Below are 20,028 nucleotides of genomic sequence, written 5' to 3'. Positions count from 1 at the left end.
ATTGACAGAAAAAAATAATTTTCCACTTAAATTGCTGGTGACACCGGCGCCGTTCTTAATGCCCAACTTATGCCGATTCGGACAATCCGCTGTACGCATTTCAGTTGCTTAGCAAGTGTAACCTCTACTGGTGAGTACCATGGGACAAGGCCCCCGTAAAACACGATAAGCTTTACCATGGTTTCACAAAGCCTATGAACTATTTTTGGCGAGATACCCCACCGTTTACCAATAGCTCATCTGCAGCAGTATAAAGCAACAGGCATCGGTTGCTTCTTTGTATTGGGCTTCCACGATAGCTGCCTATCCAGGAGCATGACTAAGTACTTGGCCCTGTCGCAGAGCTGCAGGCAGACACCATTGATTGAGAGAAGAGCCACATCTCGGACCTTATACTTCCTAGTAAACAAGACCAGTTCCGTCTTGGTGGGGCTGATTGCGAGGCCACAGTTAGCTGCCCACCCAGTAACTTAAAATCGCCAACTGATCACAAATGCCACATAATGGCCGGCGGCGATCATCAGACAACCCGATTTCCCCAGTTTCTCTAGAAGACCATTTACAACCGCGATCCAGACTGCATAATATTTATGAGTGTAGGCTTCCTCTATACACTTCACCATTGTGTGTAAGGCGTTGTCGAACGCCCTTCCGTTGCAGTAAGCATGTTGAGTTCTCGAGTAACAGTCACAAGGAATACCGTTTCGTATATGTAAGTCAATCAGTCTCTCGAGCGTGTTTATCAAAAACAAAGACAGACTGATAGGCCTGAAGTCCTTAGGGGAAGCATGAGGGCTCTTACCAACCTTCAAGATGAATGCCTCCCTCCTTCCCGGTCCCCACGCAGGTCCCATAAATAAGAGCCATATAATCGTATAACTCTTCCACAGCCTTTGTCAGTTACGCAGACGACTTGAAGGGTTTGAATAAGTCGGAGTAGTCTGCTAAATAGGTCTTATCTTATCTAATTTATGACAGATGTGTCGTGCTACCCTATACGTGGACTCTGCAGACCATATTCCATAGGCCCGTTCGATAAAGTTATTATTCAGACAAAGTTTGCACGATGATAGCGGAATTACTGATCGCCGACAAGGACGGTTTCACACGCATTGTTGGAATTAAAATTGTGTTTTTACGGAAATAATACAACTCTAGGCTTTTTATATGAATTTTTTTATGTCATTTCCATCCTGGACAATTGGTAATTGGTTGAAAAAATTTATATTTATTGTTCCAACTTACCACAGTATAAACTGGTATGAATCATTAAATAAGAAACTAATCCAAAACTATACTCATACCTAAGTAATTCCCATTCAAAGTAGTTAAGCTTTATGGCCTTAATTACCCACTCACCTTAGACCAATAAACTGTTTAAATGAGTAACCTACATAGGCATTTTGATTTCGATTCACTCTTGTTAATTATTTTTATTGTTTGCATCATTTTATAAGTCCATTAATTAACTAATTTACTAAAGAAATTCCCCAAAAATGTATTACAAATAACAACAGTGAATTAGTATACATATATGAGCTTATGTATGAATGTACTATGTATACAAATGCATAAACATACGTAGATACGTTTTTTCGCAGAATTTCAAAATTGTTTTCTTTCCCCCTTGTTTTTATAAATATTACCAATTTCTTTTTATTCGCAGGGAAATCACCTCCAAGCACACCAATTTCGTTACCGCCAAAGCGAATGTGCAAAATTTACCTGAATCATTTGATTGGCGCGAGAAAGGCGGTGTCACACCACCCGGATTTCAAGGTTTCGATTGCGGTTCGTGTTGGTCGTTCGCCACTGCGGCGGCGCTCGAGGGTCATCTCTTTCGCCGCACTGGCATACTGGTGCCACTTTCGCAACAGAATCTGATCGATTGCGCCGATGAATATGGCAATACGGGCTGTGATGGTGGTTTCCAGGAGTATGGTTTCGAATATATACGCGATCACGGCATTTCGATAGCAAACAATTACCCGTACACACAAATGGAGAATGCGCAATGTCATCGCAATGAAACAGGTAAAGGTGTACAGATACGCGATTATGCGCGCATTAAGCCGGGCGATGAGGAGAAAATGAAGGAGGTCATTGCGACGCTGGGTCCATTGGCTTGCTCCATCAACGGTGCGGCGATATCCTTCGAACAATACATGGGCGGCATTTATGATGATACTGAATGCAATCAGGGCGAAGTTAATCATTCAGTGGTGGTTGTGGGTTATGGCACTGAGAATGGTCGTGACTATTGGATTATTAAAAATTCGTACTCGGAGAATTGGGGTGAAGGCGGATTTATGCGACTATTGCGAAATGTGAATAGTTTTTGTGGCATCGCCAGTGAGTGCAGCTATCCGATACTGTAGACGGGAGTAGGAGACAAAGTTATTTAAATTATGCAAATTTGAGTTAATGAGATGAGTATTATATGTCTTGCTTGATATTAAAATAATTTGTAGCAAACTTTTTATATTTCTTTAAGCTGTAAGTAAATGTTTTTATGACACAATTAATATTTATATTACCTCGCTTTTATTAGCTTGGAAAGTAAGTATGTAATAACGATGCGCCTAAAAGATGCAGCGATTTCAATTCTCAAGTTAAGTAGCGAGTTTTTAGTTTTTTAAACTACGTATAATTTTTTTATTTATGTTAAATAAAGTGCAATTATCTAAAAATATTTTCCTGTTGATGCATACATACATACACTGAGCCAAAAGTAACAATGACTTCTCCAACAAAGTTATTGTTTGGTTTTTTCATGGTCAGTATACCGATTGTAAGAAATGCGATTCAAGTTGACCATTTGAAAACAAATTCTGGCTGTAGCTGAACGTGTAGAGGTGCATGCGGGTATTTGTTTGCTTCAGGCAGAATCGAATACGAATGCCGTCAGCGGCAACATCACATCATTATTATTTTTTTCTGTTGTTTTTTTTATCTTTCCTTATTGCGAGCATCTGTGAAGTGCAAAACCAATTCAATCGACAAAGAAAATTAATTCAACTTCAACATTTTGGGATAACCTTGCAGAACGGCAAGGGCTGAGCGTACAGAGGGCGTTACTGCTATGTGCTAACTTGCAGAAGCACCGCGTCTTTCCGTCAGAGGCAACGTGTTAAAATGATAAAAAAATTTTGTTTTGTATCTCCGAATTATGAAGAAGCATCTGTGAAGTGCAGAACATAAGCGTATTCAAATGAAAAAATCGACAACCAAAAGTTTGGTTAATGTAAACAAAGTGTGGTTAATATTTTCTAATCATTGTTGAAAATATCAACCAAGGCATTGTTAATATTAACCAAAAATCCCCTTGATTCCTTTTCAAGTTTGAATTTGGTAATATTAACCAATTTTTGGTTAAATTTTTTTTAGTGTATGTATTTAATTGTGTATGAGTTTGCATATCTTCTTCTTATTATCATATGATATCATATCATATCATATGTCAAAGTTCAGCGACCAATATGGTGGCCGTCAGGTATGATTGCAACTTTTCGACGTTGAGCTTTACTTTCAGTGCTGGACGCTCACGTTTTGCCGCACAGAGGCGTGTAATATGGCTGGGACAAAATAACGCCCCGTGCCGATGTTTGGCCAGTTCTCATTTTTCAATCTGGCGCACACAGAGGATACTTGGTGTAAACAATGGAACTTGGGCTTGATTCTATATGGGAAACTGTCGTGGAAGCCTAATATCGAGGAGAGAGCAAGGAAGGTCTCAGTGGCGTTATACAGTTGCAAAGGGGCCATAGGTAAGAGACCTTTCTCCTTTCTCCTGCCTCTCATCTGGTAGAATAGACTGGAGAGGGCTACGTTATCCAGTGGAATCAGTGGGCCACTGAGGACCACTCTCAACCTGACCCTCAACGTCATGCTTAACATAGAGTCTGTCGATATCGCAATTCAACAACTGGAGAAAGTGCGGCAGCCAGACTTAAGGTACTTGACTCACTATGTTTCGCGTAGGTATATTACCTTGTCAGGACTTGTATGAGTACCAGGCCATAGTGATATCGTAGTCTAGGGATCTCTTTAGGCTCGCGATGCCGGATATCTCTGGTGGGGGTGTACTGACAGGCCGCATTCCTATCACGCAGGGAAATTAAATATCACACCAGACCCCTTTTGTTGTAGCTGGAATCATCTCAACACTTTCTCTTAAACTGCCCAGCTTTTGATAGATTGCGGCTTAGGCACTTGGGTTCGTACTTTACAACTAGTCCGAAGGAGCTCTCCGTGACAAGAATCCGCCCGTCTTGCTTTAACCCCGCAGTTACCGCTCGCAGTTGGACTCTTGACGATCTAACCTAACCTATTCCAGGGTCCCTAGTAGTTTAAATAGTAAGTTGCGAATTGGCTATATGGTCGCCAATTCTTTTTACCGCTCAATCATTTTTGTGAAAACTATAAAGATTATTTTATGACAAAACTTCTTTAAAATTATGAAGAGGAAATTAGAATAAATATGTTTTGATAATATTTGTAATACAATTTCAAATTCTACATACATATTTAAGTATTTACGTAGAATAAAAATCTCCAAATAATAAAGATTTTAAACAAATACAAGTAAATATAAATACACAACTATTAATACAAATAATATATCCTATCAATATCTGCATCTAATAAAATCGTCTAGTTCTCATGAAACTCGTGGCACTTATACTTCTGCCAGCTAAAGCTTCAGCACCGATACTTCCACCGTGCAGCCAACGACGAAATTCATCACTTGTCAAATCGGCAAACTGGTTAACGCCCATTTCGAAAGTTACTTCACCTCTCTTATAACGTTCATTGTGATCATAAATCATGTGTATATTATTGCAGAAAATCACGCGACGACGCGCATCCTCCACCGATGAACGATATTGCTTTCGGAATTGGAGCTGGGTAGAATGTAAATTTAAAAAGCTAATATAAAAAAATGCTAAATTTCCCCACCATACATACCTTATATAACTGCCAACTGTCATCGCTACAGTCGTCCATCACACCGTAAGCGCTAAAAACACACGCCGCCATTGAGAGCATCAGCAGCAGTGAAAGCTTAAAATGTGTCGAGTCTAAAAAGGTGCGCATTCTTCAGAAGAATTTTCGAGTGTTGTGCAGCAAACGGCAAATTATGAAATACTCAAATACCTTGCTGCTACGATGAGATTTATACTTCACCTCTTAAGCTTTGTTGAGCGGAGCTAAGCTGCGTTTTTTCTTCTTGTACAGTTGTGTGTGCTGTGTGCATGTGGGGGTCCATGGACGCCTTTCAGATAAGCGTTCAAAGCAATCAATTCTTTTATTTTTTTACAAATTGCTATTATTGGTCTTTAAATGGACAACTTGATAATGAGTTCCAATGGTTGATAGCGAAGAAAGCTATGAATGCGATTTTTCCCTCATTAGCGCTTAATTATTGTTATACGCTCAATGCGTTATCAGACGCTAATAATTTTGACAAAACAAAAAAAAAAAACAAACATGAAGACAAGTGTCAATAAAACGCAAGCGGGTGCTTAAGAATGAAGCTGATCTTTGCAGTTCCTCACAGTTAATACGTGGGTTGGCAACAGCAAGTTGCGGTCTTATCATATGGACATACATACATATGTGTAAGGCCATCAACCTAACTTCCACCTTTTGGTTCTATTTTTGTTATTGGCCTAATCGTATTTAAGGTAGCATGGTTATGGATCAACACTATTCAAAAAAATATCTGTAATTTATCTTCCCTTGTATGTACGCGCAAATTGTACAAATAATGCATACTTAGCTCCAGATAACCAAAATTACTATATTTTCATGGTTTTGATATTAGGGAGACTTCGAGAGGTTGCATTCAGAGGTGGAAACCAGTTAACGTTAGCGATCTTTAAGGCCAGTTGCCATAAGCTAGTGTGGAGAGAAAAGTGTTCGATTTAATATATGAGCCATTCTATTCTAAGTCGGATGGATTTTGTAAAATATATATCATGTCTCCGATTCGCTTCAAATTTTTCTATGAGTTCTAGACAAGAAATAAGCTAACACGTTTTGGAGGAATTTTTTTCATTTTTTTCTTCGGAGATACGACCTTTCACAGTTTGGATTTTTTCGCGATTTTGACTAATTGAAAAAAATTACAAAATAAACCTTCTCGCCATAAAAAAATATTTCTAAACTAGCTCTTGAAAAAATTTCCAATTTTTTTAACCATTTTTTTTTTTATAGAGAATTAAACAAGGATTGCGATGGTATAATTCTAAACACCTAATTTACTGGTCTTCACTATGCAAATCAACTTCAAAAAGGTTAACTGTTAATAGCTAAGTTAGCTTTAGGACAATCTTGACCATCTTATATACAGAAGGTTAAGCCCATTTCTTTAGCTTTAAAACGACGTTAAGATGAAGTCTCTACAATGAGCAGAACACGAGATATAACGATTTCAAAAAGTACATGATTAGTCAGAATCACGAAAAAATCCAAAGTTTGACAGATCATATCTCCGAAGAAAAAAGTTAAAAAAAATCCCCGAGTACGTGTTAGCTTATTTCCTGTATATAATCCATAAAAAAAAAATTGAAGTGAGTCGAAAGTGTGTCAAAAAATTTGGTGTCCGATATGAAAAAGAATGCCTCATATATATATATCGCAAATTATACGAAACTGTACACTGAAATAATTGTACAATGTACATAAATGTATTAAGTTTGATTGAAGGGATACTCAAAGTAGTGACGAGTAAAAAGTACATATATATACATAAATACATATGTATGTATGTATGTGGAAAAAGAAAACAAATGGTTTCAACTACTGTGAACTAGACCCGGCATTTCTCATAATTCACTTTAGCTAAAGAGTTTAAGGGCCGAATACTCAATGTCTGGTTAACTCTAATCTCCGCTAAAACATCTTTTCCGATGTCTTCGACTCCATTCATATAACAGGGAGTCGGTAACGTCGATAACGATGTTTAAGCGGAGATTGGTGGTGACCAGATATTGAGTAGCTGGCCCTGAGGGTTTATTTAGCTGACCACAGTCGATCATTGTGGTACCGTTGTGGTTCACGTTACAAATGGAGGAAGCCGTTCTCTCACCATTGTTAAAGCCTTGAACGGCATACTGAAAAAATCTCAACAGAGGGGGCGTCCAATTTGTGGCGTACGCCTATGATGATTTGCTAGCAGTTATGGGTCCTTTCCTCTCAACTCTAACGAAATACTCGAAAGATCACTGGTGCAGTTATACCCAGCACACTGCCTACAATGCGCATTACAATTTTAAATTGGTCTGCGGTATTTTAATCAATTATTTGTATGAATTACGCAATGCATTTTTTGGGCGGACCCCATTTAGCAGTGCGTCGCTGGGTACCTTACAAAGAGCGGGTGAAGCGCAGACCCAGAGAAGATCGAACTTATGCTATTCACAAATGGTTAGGAACAAAATACACCAGTTCAAAGCGCCGTCGCTTGATGGTAAGATGCTCAAGCTATCTTATAGTGCAAAGTATTTGGAAGTCACGATAGACACCAAACTGAACAGGAAAAGCAATATCGAATACCGTGGAAAGAAGGCCTACATAGCGCACTATACCTGGCAAGAATAATGCGTTTCTCTTATAGGGCAAAAACTACCAACAATATTGGCGCTGGATCATAAAAGACTAGCTCGGAATAACACAGAGTGAAAAATGCATGGCATATGACGAAGGCACAGATAGATAAATGGATATTCGGTTGAAGAATCCACTGCGACTTGGAGGTCCTTTACCGTCCTAACTCCCTTAGGAAATTCAGTGGGTTGTTTGGTGACGTCGAGTGCATGCAGGTTGCCAGGTTTTATTTTCAAAAAACCCAAGAAAAAAACTGTATTTTCAACAAAAGAACTGCAACTTTCAGGCATGAAAGGAATTTTGAAATGTTAAGATATTTTAAACATATGATTATGAAAAAAAAACAAGCGATATTTTAATGTACCTATTCTTCCAAATCTGAGCTTTTGACAAAGAGTTTAGTGACCCTAAGAACGTTTATCGTCTTCTCGTCACAGCATGACTTTCGAGAAGTAGATATGTGCTCAGAAGCTTCAGCTGTCCTATCACAGAAACGACATGAATCGGTGGACCAGATCCCGAGTTTGTTTAGCTGACTTCTTAATCTGAAATGAACTGTTAATATACCTATTACAATTCTTAAATTGTTGTATTTTGGAACGAATTTTCGTCATCCCTTGTCAAATTTGGTTTGGAGAAAAACCGGTTTCGGCGTTGTGCCATCTTTAGTATCATTTTTCGTTCGTTCTTAATTTGTTCTTTGGGAGCTTAGTGAGGTTATCATATTTTTTTTTTTTTTTTTTGTTGAATCCTTCCAATATCTCCTTTGCCTGGCGCTGTCTAGTGACTCGTTCTCTACTTGTTCTTAATTCTCTCCTAAGCTATTCTCTGATGGTGTGTGCTGCTATTGCAAAGAAAAGCTCGGGACCTATTGGTGTTGTTGCTGCCGCCATCCTAGCAAGCCTGTCTATATCTTCATTTTCATTTATCGCTTAGTGACTCGGGACCCATAGAAGGAAGACCTTGTTTGATCTTGTACCAACGATGCCGGCTCCAATGCTCGCAGGTGGTTTTTAGTCGGATGTGTACGAAATTAGTGGACGCAGGAGGACGTATTTCTTAATGCCTTATTCGCCAGCTCTATTTTGAATAATTGAACTGATATCAAATCTAGAATTTGAGTTAGAGGTATCTGAGCCCTAAGAAATTCCACATTACGAGATGATACCACTTTCTCTTCACCCAACTTTCCCTAGTAAAGTGTAGCAGTGATAGTTGGCTGCCTGTTCTATACTATGTAGTGTTCAGCGACGTGGATTCGAGAGAACCTACAAAGAGGCAAATTGGCACATTACCTGTGTCACTGTTCAACTTTTGGCACTCAACTTTCGCGACTCTATATACTTTATCCTCACAGAAGAATAAAAGCAGACCAAAAGACTAGAAAGTTGTTAAAACTCACTAACAAGTGCATCGGGTTTACGGTTTAAGCGTGGGCCTGCCCTTTCTTAGCAACCTCAAGGATCAGCCAAGCTGACATAACCCAGCCCAACCTAAATGGCGAAATAAGCAATTCCAAGCTATTGATTAATTTTTTTATGTATATGTATGTATATTCTTTAATCTTATATATGCAATAATATTATTTATCAACTGAACAAAATTACAATACTTAGGTATTTATATGTAAATGTATGCATGAGTACTTGCCATTCAGCGAAAACATTTTAATAATTTTATTTTTATAGTTTGTATGTAAATGTGGGTGTATTTGATTTTTTTATTGTTGCCAGTTATTTATGTTTATCAGTTTTCCTTACGGCTGTTTACATGTTTTATATTTATATTTTTATTTTGTTTTATTTTGTTAGCTTTTGCTTAGGATTGGCTGTACTTTTTTCGCACTAATACATTACTTTTATTTATTTAGTCTAAATTTACCAATAGAACGCACATCTACTACAATTAAATACATGAATCTACATTTTTGTCATAACTTACATATCTATATATGTAAATATGTATGTATATATATTTTTTCTACAATGAAACTGCTATTATTAAGCAAATATTTTCAACAGCTTAGAAATAAAAACGTTTGTAAAAAAATATTTAAAAGCAAAATAAATAATATTAGGACTTTCTATAAATATAGTCTGTCTTTATATACGTACGGGTTTGTATGAATGTAAATGTAAATGAATGTACAAAACAAATAAGGCTGGTTATTACACACTAAACATATGTATGTATATGAAACAACTAAAATTTATATAAGCCTACTTCAGAGAAGACTAGTCATTCTTTCAATTAACTCTCAGTTTACCATACCTGGGAAATACGATATCTCCTAGAACAGTTTTTGTTTAAAATTACGGGATAGAGTTTATTTATAAGAAAATCTTTGATAGATAGCGCTCAAAATTGGCTTCAAAATAAATGTCATTTATAACAAATAAAAGCAAAGATTTTTAATTGCCATTCGAGTAAGTCTTTGGCGAATATTTCGAAATCGGGGAAAAAATACGTAGAAAAGCAATGATGAAGACTAAGAGGCAATTTAATGTCAACGCGGCGGATCAACCAATTTTAATGCTAATGGACCGATTCGGGCAAAGATGTATGAGATAAAAGAAATAAAATTATGTATTAGCTTAACAGACCATATTAACATGGAAGGCCTTTGGTGGCCTTGACGGCATACAAATTTATCGACCGACCAAAGGTTAAACAAGTTTTTGAAAATTAAAACTGTCAATTCAAGTTTAAATCTTTTTTTTTGACCTTATTGCTTAAAGATATCTTTAAAAAAAATTTATTGAGTAGAATAATGAAGTTTTTATGATTTTTTTTTATTTCTTTCTTAATAGCATGCAATCTTGAACGTTATTGTGCATTCACAAATATTTACATACGTTCAAATGACTAGGTACTTATACATACACATGTATTAGGGTGGTCCTTAAAATATCAACATATAAATTTTGTATAGTTTACCCCGTTATTTTTCTCTTTGTACAAAATAAAGACTCCCACCAGCGTTAGAATAAATTAATAAAGTTTTTTAAAATCACACAAATTCCACAAATTTTTGACTTGAAGTCCGATAAATTAGACATATGTCCTAGGTACGCTCGTTTAAATTATCCTGTAAAAAATATACAGCCTCAAAACTCCAACGAAATGTCATCTGCCATCTCGCAACAGAAAATTTTCGGAAACTTTCAACCTAGACGAACAGCTGTTAGAATTTTTTGTAAAATTGAAAACGTAAGAAAACTGTCCAAAAGTATTATCTTGACATAGTTTACTGACGGAACGAATAACTACTTACTTCTTGCAAGCTTAATTTGGCTTATTTCATCAACTTCCGAACCAGCAAAAACGATTTTGTGATTTGTGTAAATTCCGCCCAGCTATTGTCTTGCTGGCAAACATTTTTCCAGCTGACTCTGGCAACTTCAGCTGAAAATGAAATGCCACTTTGGTCTCCCGATTTCCCTTAATTTGCTAATTTTTTGCTCACGCGAACGTGAGCTGATGGTTTTGATATTTACCAATAATTGAATTTAATATTTTTTTAATATATATGTAGTATATAATATCTCGGAAACTAATTGACCGATTAAAAAATTATTGATGCCAATGCAAAGGTAATTTAAATGCCGTTTTTATATACTATAACCATTTTTAAAACAAATTTTTTTACCAATACTTTCGTTAAATTTTGCCTTATAAAAAACTGTTCTTTCATTTTCTAAATAATACAAATTTCTGTAGCATTAATTATGCAATTTTCTTCAAAGAAGGTATTTTTGGCTTAAAAGTATAAAAAAAAAGTAAATAAATTATGTACATTAGCTGTTTAGTCCATTATGTAGTTCATAAGATATTAAAATTTTTATATTTTTTACTTGCGCCAAATAATTTTGGTAAGATTGAAATCAGCATGAGGAGTTCTAAAGAGTTACATTTTTGGGCTGTCCACAACTAAACAGTCTGTATTTCCGACTTATTTAACAAAAATTTAACTTCACATTTTGCATCAGTAATGAAAACGGAATGTCAATCACCCGACATTAAAATTTGACGACCGTTTTTGACATACACTGCGATATCGACATTTGGCCAGTTTTTCTGATGTAGTGAAAAGGCTTTTGACACCAAACGAATAGCAGTCAGACGAAGGCAGTTTTTGATGTCAGTGATTTTGACCTAATGAAAACCAATCAAAAGTTGGTCAAAGTCAAAATTTTTTCGAAATTTTGCTATTTATTTTATTTTGAAATTTCGCTGATGTTTTTACTTTGTACGTAGGACAAAATAAAGACGTGCGCCATGATGTTGATTTTTTTAAGAACTACCCTAAAATGTAGTATGTATGATTTAGAAACATGTATGGTGTGACATAAAGAGTTTCACATATGTATAGGATATTTATATGTATGTATTCATAATATTGGTACTGTTCTTTGCATAAATTCTTATCGTTTTTTTTTTTTGTGAATGTTTCATCAGTTAATTTACAAACCTTTTGTGGGATTTTGTTACATATTTCATTTTCGCTTTGTTTATCCTGTTTATTTCCAAAGTCTAAACAATCAGCTATTTGAGCATACATATATTTGATCATTGCAAAAATATGTGCCTGTATGTATGTATGTATGTATGTAGGGTATGTATGTAAGTGATTGCATTTAATAAGTGTTCTTTTGCTACTACATACATACATATCTTTAGCTTTTGTTAACAAGTATTTCTTCACTAAAAACTACAATCTTATATGGTTTGTGATTTATTTCATTTATATGTATGTATGAACCACAAAGCGCTGTGGAAAAAAGGTTCTTTCTTAACAGCGATCGCCTCTCGGCAGGCAATGGCAAACCTCCGAGTGTATTTCTGCCATGAAAAACAGGTTCTCAAAAAAATACAATCGCCGATCGGCGTACATAGGTCCCTCCGCATTCTGTGACAACACCAAGGCGCATGCCACAAATTGCAGGAGAAGCTTGGCGAAACACTAACATATGTATAAGCGCCAATCAATTATTATTATAATTAAAATTATTATGAACTACAAACCGTGTCAAAATTATATGTACACCACATATTGACAAGTTTTAAAAATCTATTTTTTTTTTTATTATTTAGTTTTAGCTATTTTTTTATAAAAATGCAAAGTATTCTTTAACAAAAATCCTATCAAAGTCAATAAACTTTGTTAAAATTTTTAAGCTTTTTAATTCGGTTTCTAAGAAAGACTTTGGGTATGCAGTTTTATATAATAAAATGGAAGGGTGAAGTATTTTTAGCTGGAATTTACCGTTGATTTCTTGTGTTTTTTGCTGACGGTGTAGTGTATTTTCTTCTATACAGAGTATGTTCGACGATTTTTTTTTTTTTTATGTGGAAGAAAATAATCTACACCATCAACAAAAAAATTGCCGATAATTAACGGTAAGTCTTAGCTACTTCAAACTTGTACTTTATTATACTATTGCAATTATATCTCGAAGCAGCCTTAACTGATATACTTTTATTTTGAGGTATTCGAGGTCAGTAAAAAACATATATAAGCTAAATTTACGTAAAAAAGGTTTTAAAAATTTAGAGGCAGTGAAAAATAAACTAAAAAGGTCAGCACTAACAGCAGCTCTACAAATTCAAGTAAACGGTACTCGTTAAATTAGTTTTTAAATTTTTTCGCTCAAAACTTTGGTGCTCGATGCAGTACCAATTTAACTTTGCTCCATACACACCGCGATACGGATGCTCCAATTCTTCCTTGATTTCAAATCAGTTTCTTTAAAAAAAAAACCTTCTCGTCTGCTTCAGTATAACAGAGCTATTGGAAGGTCTTCTAATATAGCTTCCAAAAGTAAGGTAGATATTACCTAAAAAGCCCTGTCTAAAAGTGTTGATCAATAAGAGCTCCTCATTTTGCCGTCTGACTTTATGACAGACATGATTGCCTATGTTTTACTGTAAGAAAAATAATGTTTCATCTTTTGGCGGCTCGAATTTCCAAAGATTAGTACCATAGTCAAACATTTCCAGGTAGAAAATAAATGATAAGGATAATTGGAAAGTACACCGCATAATTTTTCAACATTTCTATAAAATCGATCTTTTTTTTCTCAAAGTACTACTGAAAATTACTTATAGAAAAGGTAGCATTAAAAAAACCACGAAGCTGAACCTAAAATTCCGGCACTAGAGCAAAAAATATAATTACTACATCTAGCTCAAAAAGGCTAACCTGGTCGCACTGTTCGCGACTTTGACTTTGGAATGATTGCCAGCTCAAATAATATGGTAGTTTCGCAAGAAACTTTTCATAAATAAAAGTTATCAGCAGTGTCGCAAGGTGTCAAAATTTTGCAATAAATGCGACATTTGCTACATGTTTGCAACATTCTCATGAATCGCACTACTAAAATTGAATGGGCTGCAAAACTCTGTACCCAAGATTGTTCTAAGTAATCTAATTAAAATTTTCTAAAGTTGATTGAATTTATTTTTACACATTGCACAAAGTTTGAAACGATCGTTAAAGAATAAACTATATTTTTATAAAAAAAAAATCTCTAAAATTAAATGTGAATGAAATTAATTGTTAAAACTTGTCAATTTCTGATGCGCTTAGAATTTCGACATGGGCAGTTGGATATATTCGTTAGTGTTCGCTTAAATGAGCATTCATTTCTTAAGTTGAAGCCAAGCATTTTACATTTTTTTTTTGTTTTTGCATACAAAGCAATAATAATTACGCGCTACACATAAATTATGCACAGCAATTTACTTTTTAAGTGCGACATAAAATTCACTTAAAAATCGCACGCAATTACAATTACAAACTTTTGCACTTATGTACCTACATATCTATTTTATTTATTATTTATTTAATTAATTTTTTTATAAAATATTTTATAAAACGCTCTAAATCATAGGTAAAATGAGCTATTGGGAACAGTACGTAGTTACCGGGGTTGAGACTATTTCTGTATTCAAGCATCCGGATAACCGTTCAGATATTCGTGATTATCCGGTAACGGTTTATACCGCTAATTTTGCCATCCACAGATATTTGGTTAATATCTTTTCATTTTGTTCGGATATTTTATTCAGATATTCGACTATCCGGATATTCAAAAAATGCGGATAGAAGTTCCAGCCCTAGTAATTACCTATGTATGTACATATGTATGTAGGTATATTTTTCGCGCGTAATGTCTCATAGAGAAATCAAGCTTCGAAAATAACAAACTACTACTTTTCTTAATCAACTCTACTTTTAACTAAATATTTACTTTGCGTCATTGTGACGGCAATTTTACAGTTTTTTCCAACCATTTCTACGCGCCATCGCAAATTGTTATATAAATGTACATATTTTTAATTTCTTTGCTTCATCAGATGTGTATATTTGTCTACATATGTATGTATTTAAGTGTATATATGTTTGCTATCGGTGTATTCGGTTCATGTTTTAGTTTTCGGTTAAAGTTTTTAACGTTTTTTTTACATCGCATTTCAAAATTCACCCGCAAAATGCCAAATTTTATGATCTTATGTAAGAGCCTAGTCGACAAACAATTGCCGAACGCAATCGCTCATATTTTGATATCCTACTAAACTGCTGATGATATACATACATATGCATGTATGCATTTGCCGTTCATACTATTTAATAGGTGGGCTGTTGATATTCCATGCCTTGCTGATCCATACCTATCCGAAAAGAGAAAAAATCGTTATACCGTTGTGTTTTATTTAAAGAAATTCATTGATCCATACCTAGTTGTTGTTGTTGGCCACTAAACGGCGACGTACTATACTGATCGTTGTCATTATCCATGGAGTAGCTGGTGTATGCCTGCTGATGCACCACGTTCGCTGGATCTGTTTCAAAGGCTGATGTGAACTCATCACCGGCGCCGATGAGAAAACGTTTGTAGGCGAGGAAGGCGCAAAGAGCCTGTGGGCATGTTGAAATATGGAAATAAAGAGAATAAAAGAAATGCTGCGTGCAACTAAATATTTGAACAGTGGTGCCTGGAAAAATTGCTGCAGCACTTTAGGTTTATGATCTTCTTAGCCTCACAAAAGCAATAGACCTTCACTTCATCGAAGTGCAGAGCGTTTACACAGAATCTGCAGGCAATGGTGAAGTCATCCTACTTGGTATACCCGTAAGAAGTTATTGTATGCTCATCTTTGAATGTTTTAGCAACAAAATGTTGACTACAACGAGCCAGAGTAAGAGTACGTACTCATCGGAGTCAGCTTCGGCCAGCGCGGCCAGCATGATGGCCACTTCAATAGCAGGCGCTGCTGCTACGGCAAGCGCTGGAGTGCCCGCAGCCTCCTGCTCATATGCTTTAGCCAGCGTGGTAGAAGGTACCATTGATGCTGCAGGTGTCCCCTCGACGCAATTGCAATCCACCACCAATCAATGTTCCTGGCAGTATAATGGTACCACATCGGTACGCTGCAACCTGCGCACTATCGAATGACATATAGCGCTCGATTTGAAAGGTGCTGACGTTGGAACTGTATCCGGACTCTTTGAATAGCTTGAAGCAGCTGGCCGAGCTGCCTATAGCAGAAACCAAATGAGTAAAATTCTCAAAGCTTACACAAATTTCGCAAATATTAATAAAGTTTCAAAAAAATTCTATCAGAATTTACATCTTTTATCCAGAATTTTAATAAAATTTTAGTGCAATAAAGTGGAAGTTTCAAGTCGCTAAAAATTACCGTTGTATTTTTTTATTTTTATTTTTTTTTTTTGCCGAGGGTGTAGAGCATTTTCTTCCATATAACGCACCAACACAATACATTTTTATGTAGAGGCAAATGCTTAACACCCTCGGCAAAATAAAAATTCCAGTAAATCAACGGTAATATTTAGGGACTTGAAACTTACCCTTATTTATTTTTATTGGGTCCTCGACGTTCCTTTATATTAAAGCCAGGAATCCAGAAAACTTGCGAAAAATGTTGCTTTGTTGAAAACCTAGCTATTTTGTGGCGCTTCAAGAACAGAGCTAGTTCAGTTTAGGCGGACTATTACTCCCTATATAATCAAATGACCTGCGTATTGAAAAATTTTAGTAGCTTTAAAGGTATAGTGAAGCAGAAATTTGTTCAGCAAGAGGTTCCATAGCAGATAGCTTTTTCTTAAGGAACCATTGTTATTAGTAATCAATGTGTTCTTGATCAATGTGTTCTTGGTAGCTAACTCAGAAGTGCTGAAAGCGACACATGCCAAACGACTACCCTAGCGTACTCTTTAGTTTTGGCCCAGTTCTTGACTCCCAACAACATCTCAATCGATAAGCGGTTGTAGTAAGCATTGATACAATTCTCGAAAATAAAGAAGCGCTTGATTTTAAGCTCAGTGAAGCTCTGCATACCCTTAAATAGAAACAATAAGAGAGAGAGAGAGAGATGAGTGAAAAATTGCTCACGATGTTGCACCAATTTGTTTGCTGTTTTAGGTCTGATCACCAGTTTTCTATCAACTGCTTCGATGATTTGTCGATTTGGGCTGGAACTGAAAAACTTTGCCAATTTCCTCTGAACTTCGAAGCGTCGCTTAAATAGTCGTACAGTTTGTCATTTCCTCTTCTTGAGTAAAGTAGTTATCTCGAAAGCATTCAAAACCTTTTCATCTTTGTTCGACAGGGCGGGCATGATCAGGGATTTATGATCAGCACCTGTTGGCAGGCCTTGCGCTTGATCTCCATGCTGACTTATTGCTGATATTAATGCTGGAACCGCGGTAGTCAAAGTCTTTCGCTACTTCAAAATTGTAACTGCCAACAGATTGACGTGTGTCCAATACGCTGAAACTCTTTATAAGTTGCGTGGAATACTTTATCTTGTCCTCGTTCAACGTGAAACCAACCCACAACCCTCGGCACAGAGTGGTTCTCTAAATTTGGACAGAGCAGATGGTTGTGCTCAGCGTCACTCTACATAGGAGTATTAGTTTTAGATCTGGCGTCGTATAAGCATTTTTTCTTCGTGAAATAAAAAGCGGCTTTAGTATCGACGGAAAGATGGTTTGTCCAATGGCCTCTTCCGGGATGTGTCACACTGTGAAAATCTATTTGGTGACGGATTCAGTCTTTCACAAAATATCATCGCAATATTCAGATGCCTTATTCCGCAGTAATTGACGCGAACATCAGGGTATCCCTTCTTGTGGACCAGACAAAGTACACTGAGATTCTAATCATTGGGCATGTATTCATAAGAATAAATAACAATGAACCGCGGGTATATGTATGCTCCAGCTTTTGAGAAGCTCATTCGGTAACCTGATGGCTGTCCGCACCCTGATGGCCCTGATCGAATGGCTGTAGGCCAAACTATAAATCATTTGATTTCTGCCTCCTCCGGCAATGGATTGTGCTCTGAGCTTGGGATCTGCCTCGTCAAGAAGCAAATCCTATGAAATGGTTAGGTTCTTTTAAATACAGCTGTGATAATTTCGTTCGCAATATCATTGTCGGGGACTTCAATACAACTAGTGTTAGTGGCACTCTTGCAAAGACATCACCTCTCTAGGTTCTCACAAAAAATAAAACACAGGAGCTTCTGTATCTTATGTTATGCCAAATAGAAAAAAAGTGTTTCGTAGTAGACATAAGTTATAAATTCGTCAATCCAGTGTTTTTTTTTTTACGGAACTAACAGAAAACAAGGCGTGCAGAAATGAGCACTCAGACTGCATGCCGTCTATTGTACTGCTGTTTCCATGTTCCCTTTTAAGCTGTTTTAAAACTACACTATTTACGAATAAATCAGAGCAGATCGGCTTGAAATACTGAGGCTCCACATCCTAACCCTGCATCAGTTTTGAAGCCTTCAGTAATGATTCTAACAAAGTGTATGCCCGGGCTCAGTATGTTTCCTCTAGGTGACAGACTCCACATTTTACCAAAGACCTGCTTACCTTGTTTACTATTTAAAATTACACCTTAATACTCTACTTTGGAAGAAATATGAATAGTGGACTCCTTTGAGAAGCTTCTAGTTAGACTTAAAGTTGCCGTTTTCGCCTCTCTAATATCATTTGTTAGCAAAACTTACAACTAAGTGAAACATACCAATCGATTTCGTTTTGCACCAAAACTCAAATTTGAAAATAAATTTTTATTTGCAATTTTTATGCCAAATTAAAAAAATAACAATTATATTTGATTTTTATATTATAAATCCAAAATAACAATTATTTTTGATTTTTATATTATATGGCTTAGATAACAGTTATTGAAGAGTTTTACTTTTAAAAGTCGTTAATATAAATCAGTGACCGACTTTTATTTTTTAAATCAATCATATAAAAGTCATTAACATTTTTCGCAGTTAAGAAGGTGTTGGAAAACAAAAGTTTACTACGACTTATTCAAATGACTTTTATAAGTATGATTGAAAAAATAAAGATCAGTGACTGATTTTTATTTATGACTTTTATAAATAAAAGTCTTCGATAGCTGTTATTTAAGACATATAATTTAAAAATCAAAAATAACTGTTATTTGCAGATTATTTAAATAAAAATCAAAAATAATTGTTATTTTCGATTTATAAAATAAAAGTCAGAAATAACGGTTATTTAAAGAGTAATTAAATAAAAGTCAAAAAATAATTGTTAAAGAGTGATTTTTTTAATAAAAGTTGTAACTGTTACGGTCCCTGAATTTTGCCAATTTTAGGCCTGCTAAACACGGCCAATCTCCCGAATAGCCCTTAGGCTGCACAAAATATTTTGGCGGAAGTCATAAAATGTATCAAACTTAATAAGACGCGAATTTTTTTTATAAAATAAACAACAGTCATCATACACTTACCCACACAAAAATCGAGAAAAATGAGAATACAATAGCCGCCTGCATATTTCCAACGCCGATGCCACCTGGTGGCAATGGCGACGAGGACCACTGCGACCACAAATACACGAATGAAATGAAGTACATGAAAGCCCAGAACGCTAAAACAAATATGTATAATAAAAAAATTATAGTAGAAGTTACTTTTAATTAATTTTCTTATCACGCACATACATGCATATGTATGTATTATAGACACTCGTGCAAATGAAGTCAATTCAACTCACCTGAAAATCCCATATCAGCCATCACATAACGTTTCCGGCTCTTCACCGATGACATGCGTTCAAACAGGTACTCACCACCGATGAAGGCCATCGACGCCAGAAAACCGAATACGCCAATTGTATTGCCATATTTGCACGCCATACCATCACCATTGTACAGACACACTTCCTTGCCATTCTCGTCGGTGCGCCAACCTTCCGATGAAATGCAGCCGAAGACAACGATGGAAAAGAGCTGAAAGCATGATGAAAAAGATAATAGGGAAAAATATAGAAATTTTCTATACATATACATACATATGACGCAGGATGCCGATTCATCATAATAAGTCTCAGACAAATTG

General features: G+C 35.9%; 3 protein-coding genes across 3 annotated transcripts; 1 reads left to right on the top strand and 2 right to left on the bottom strand.

The window, feature by feature from the left end:
- The first annotated feature begins 665 nt into the window (after positions 1–665).
- LOC118745231 (cathepsin L) lies at positions 666–2,520 on the top strand. Its single transcript, XM_036478756.1, has 2 exons — positions 666–712; positions 1,667–2,520. Exons 1-2 carry the CDS (start codon positions 666–668, stop codon positions 2,376–2,378), a joined length of 759 nt encoding a protein of 252 aa, XP_036334649.1. The 3' UTR covers positions 2,379–2,520.
- Positions 2,521–4,562: 2,042 nt separating this feature from the next.
- Positions 4,563–5,164, bottom strand: LOC118745150 (cathepsin L-like). Its single transcript, XM_036478675.1, has 2 exons — positions 4,969–5,164; positions 4,563–4,904 (listed from the first exon to the last, which is right to left on the bottom strand). The coding sequence occupies exons 1-2, from the start codon at positions 5,095–5,097 to the stop codon at positions 4,641–4,643; spliced, it is 393 nt and encodes a 130-aa protein (XP_036334568.1). The 5' UTR covers positions 5,098–5,164; the 3' UTR covers positions 4,563–4,640.
- Positions 5,165–14,601: 9,437 nt separating this feature from the next.
- Positions 14,602–19,919, bottom strand: LOC118744489 (synaptogyrin; the record flags this gene model as incomplete). Its single annotated transcript, XM_036477532.1, is given in 4 exon segments — positions 14,602–15,285; positions 15,352–15,532; positions 19,419–19,558; positions 19,685–19,919. Coding segments are annotated over 4 exon segments (600 nt in total), but the record flags the coding sequence as incomplete, so codon positions are not given.
- Positions 19,920–20,028: the final 109 nt, after the last annotated feature.

The sequence above is a fragment of the Rhagoletis pomonella genome, unplaced genomic scaffold (assembly GCF_013731165.1).
Source record: "Rhagoletis pomonella isolate Grant_MI unplaced genomic scaffold, Rhpom_1.0 Rhpom_scaffold_00008, whole genome shotgun sequence".
Lineage (NCBI taxonomy): Eukaryota > Metazoa > Arthropoda > Insecta > Diptera > Tephritidae > Rhagoletis > Rhagoletis pomonella.
Note: the sequence above shows the minus strand (reverse complement) of the source record. Positions and strands in the feature narration are given on the sequence as shown.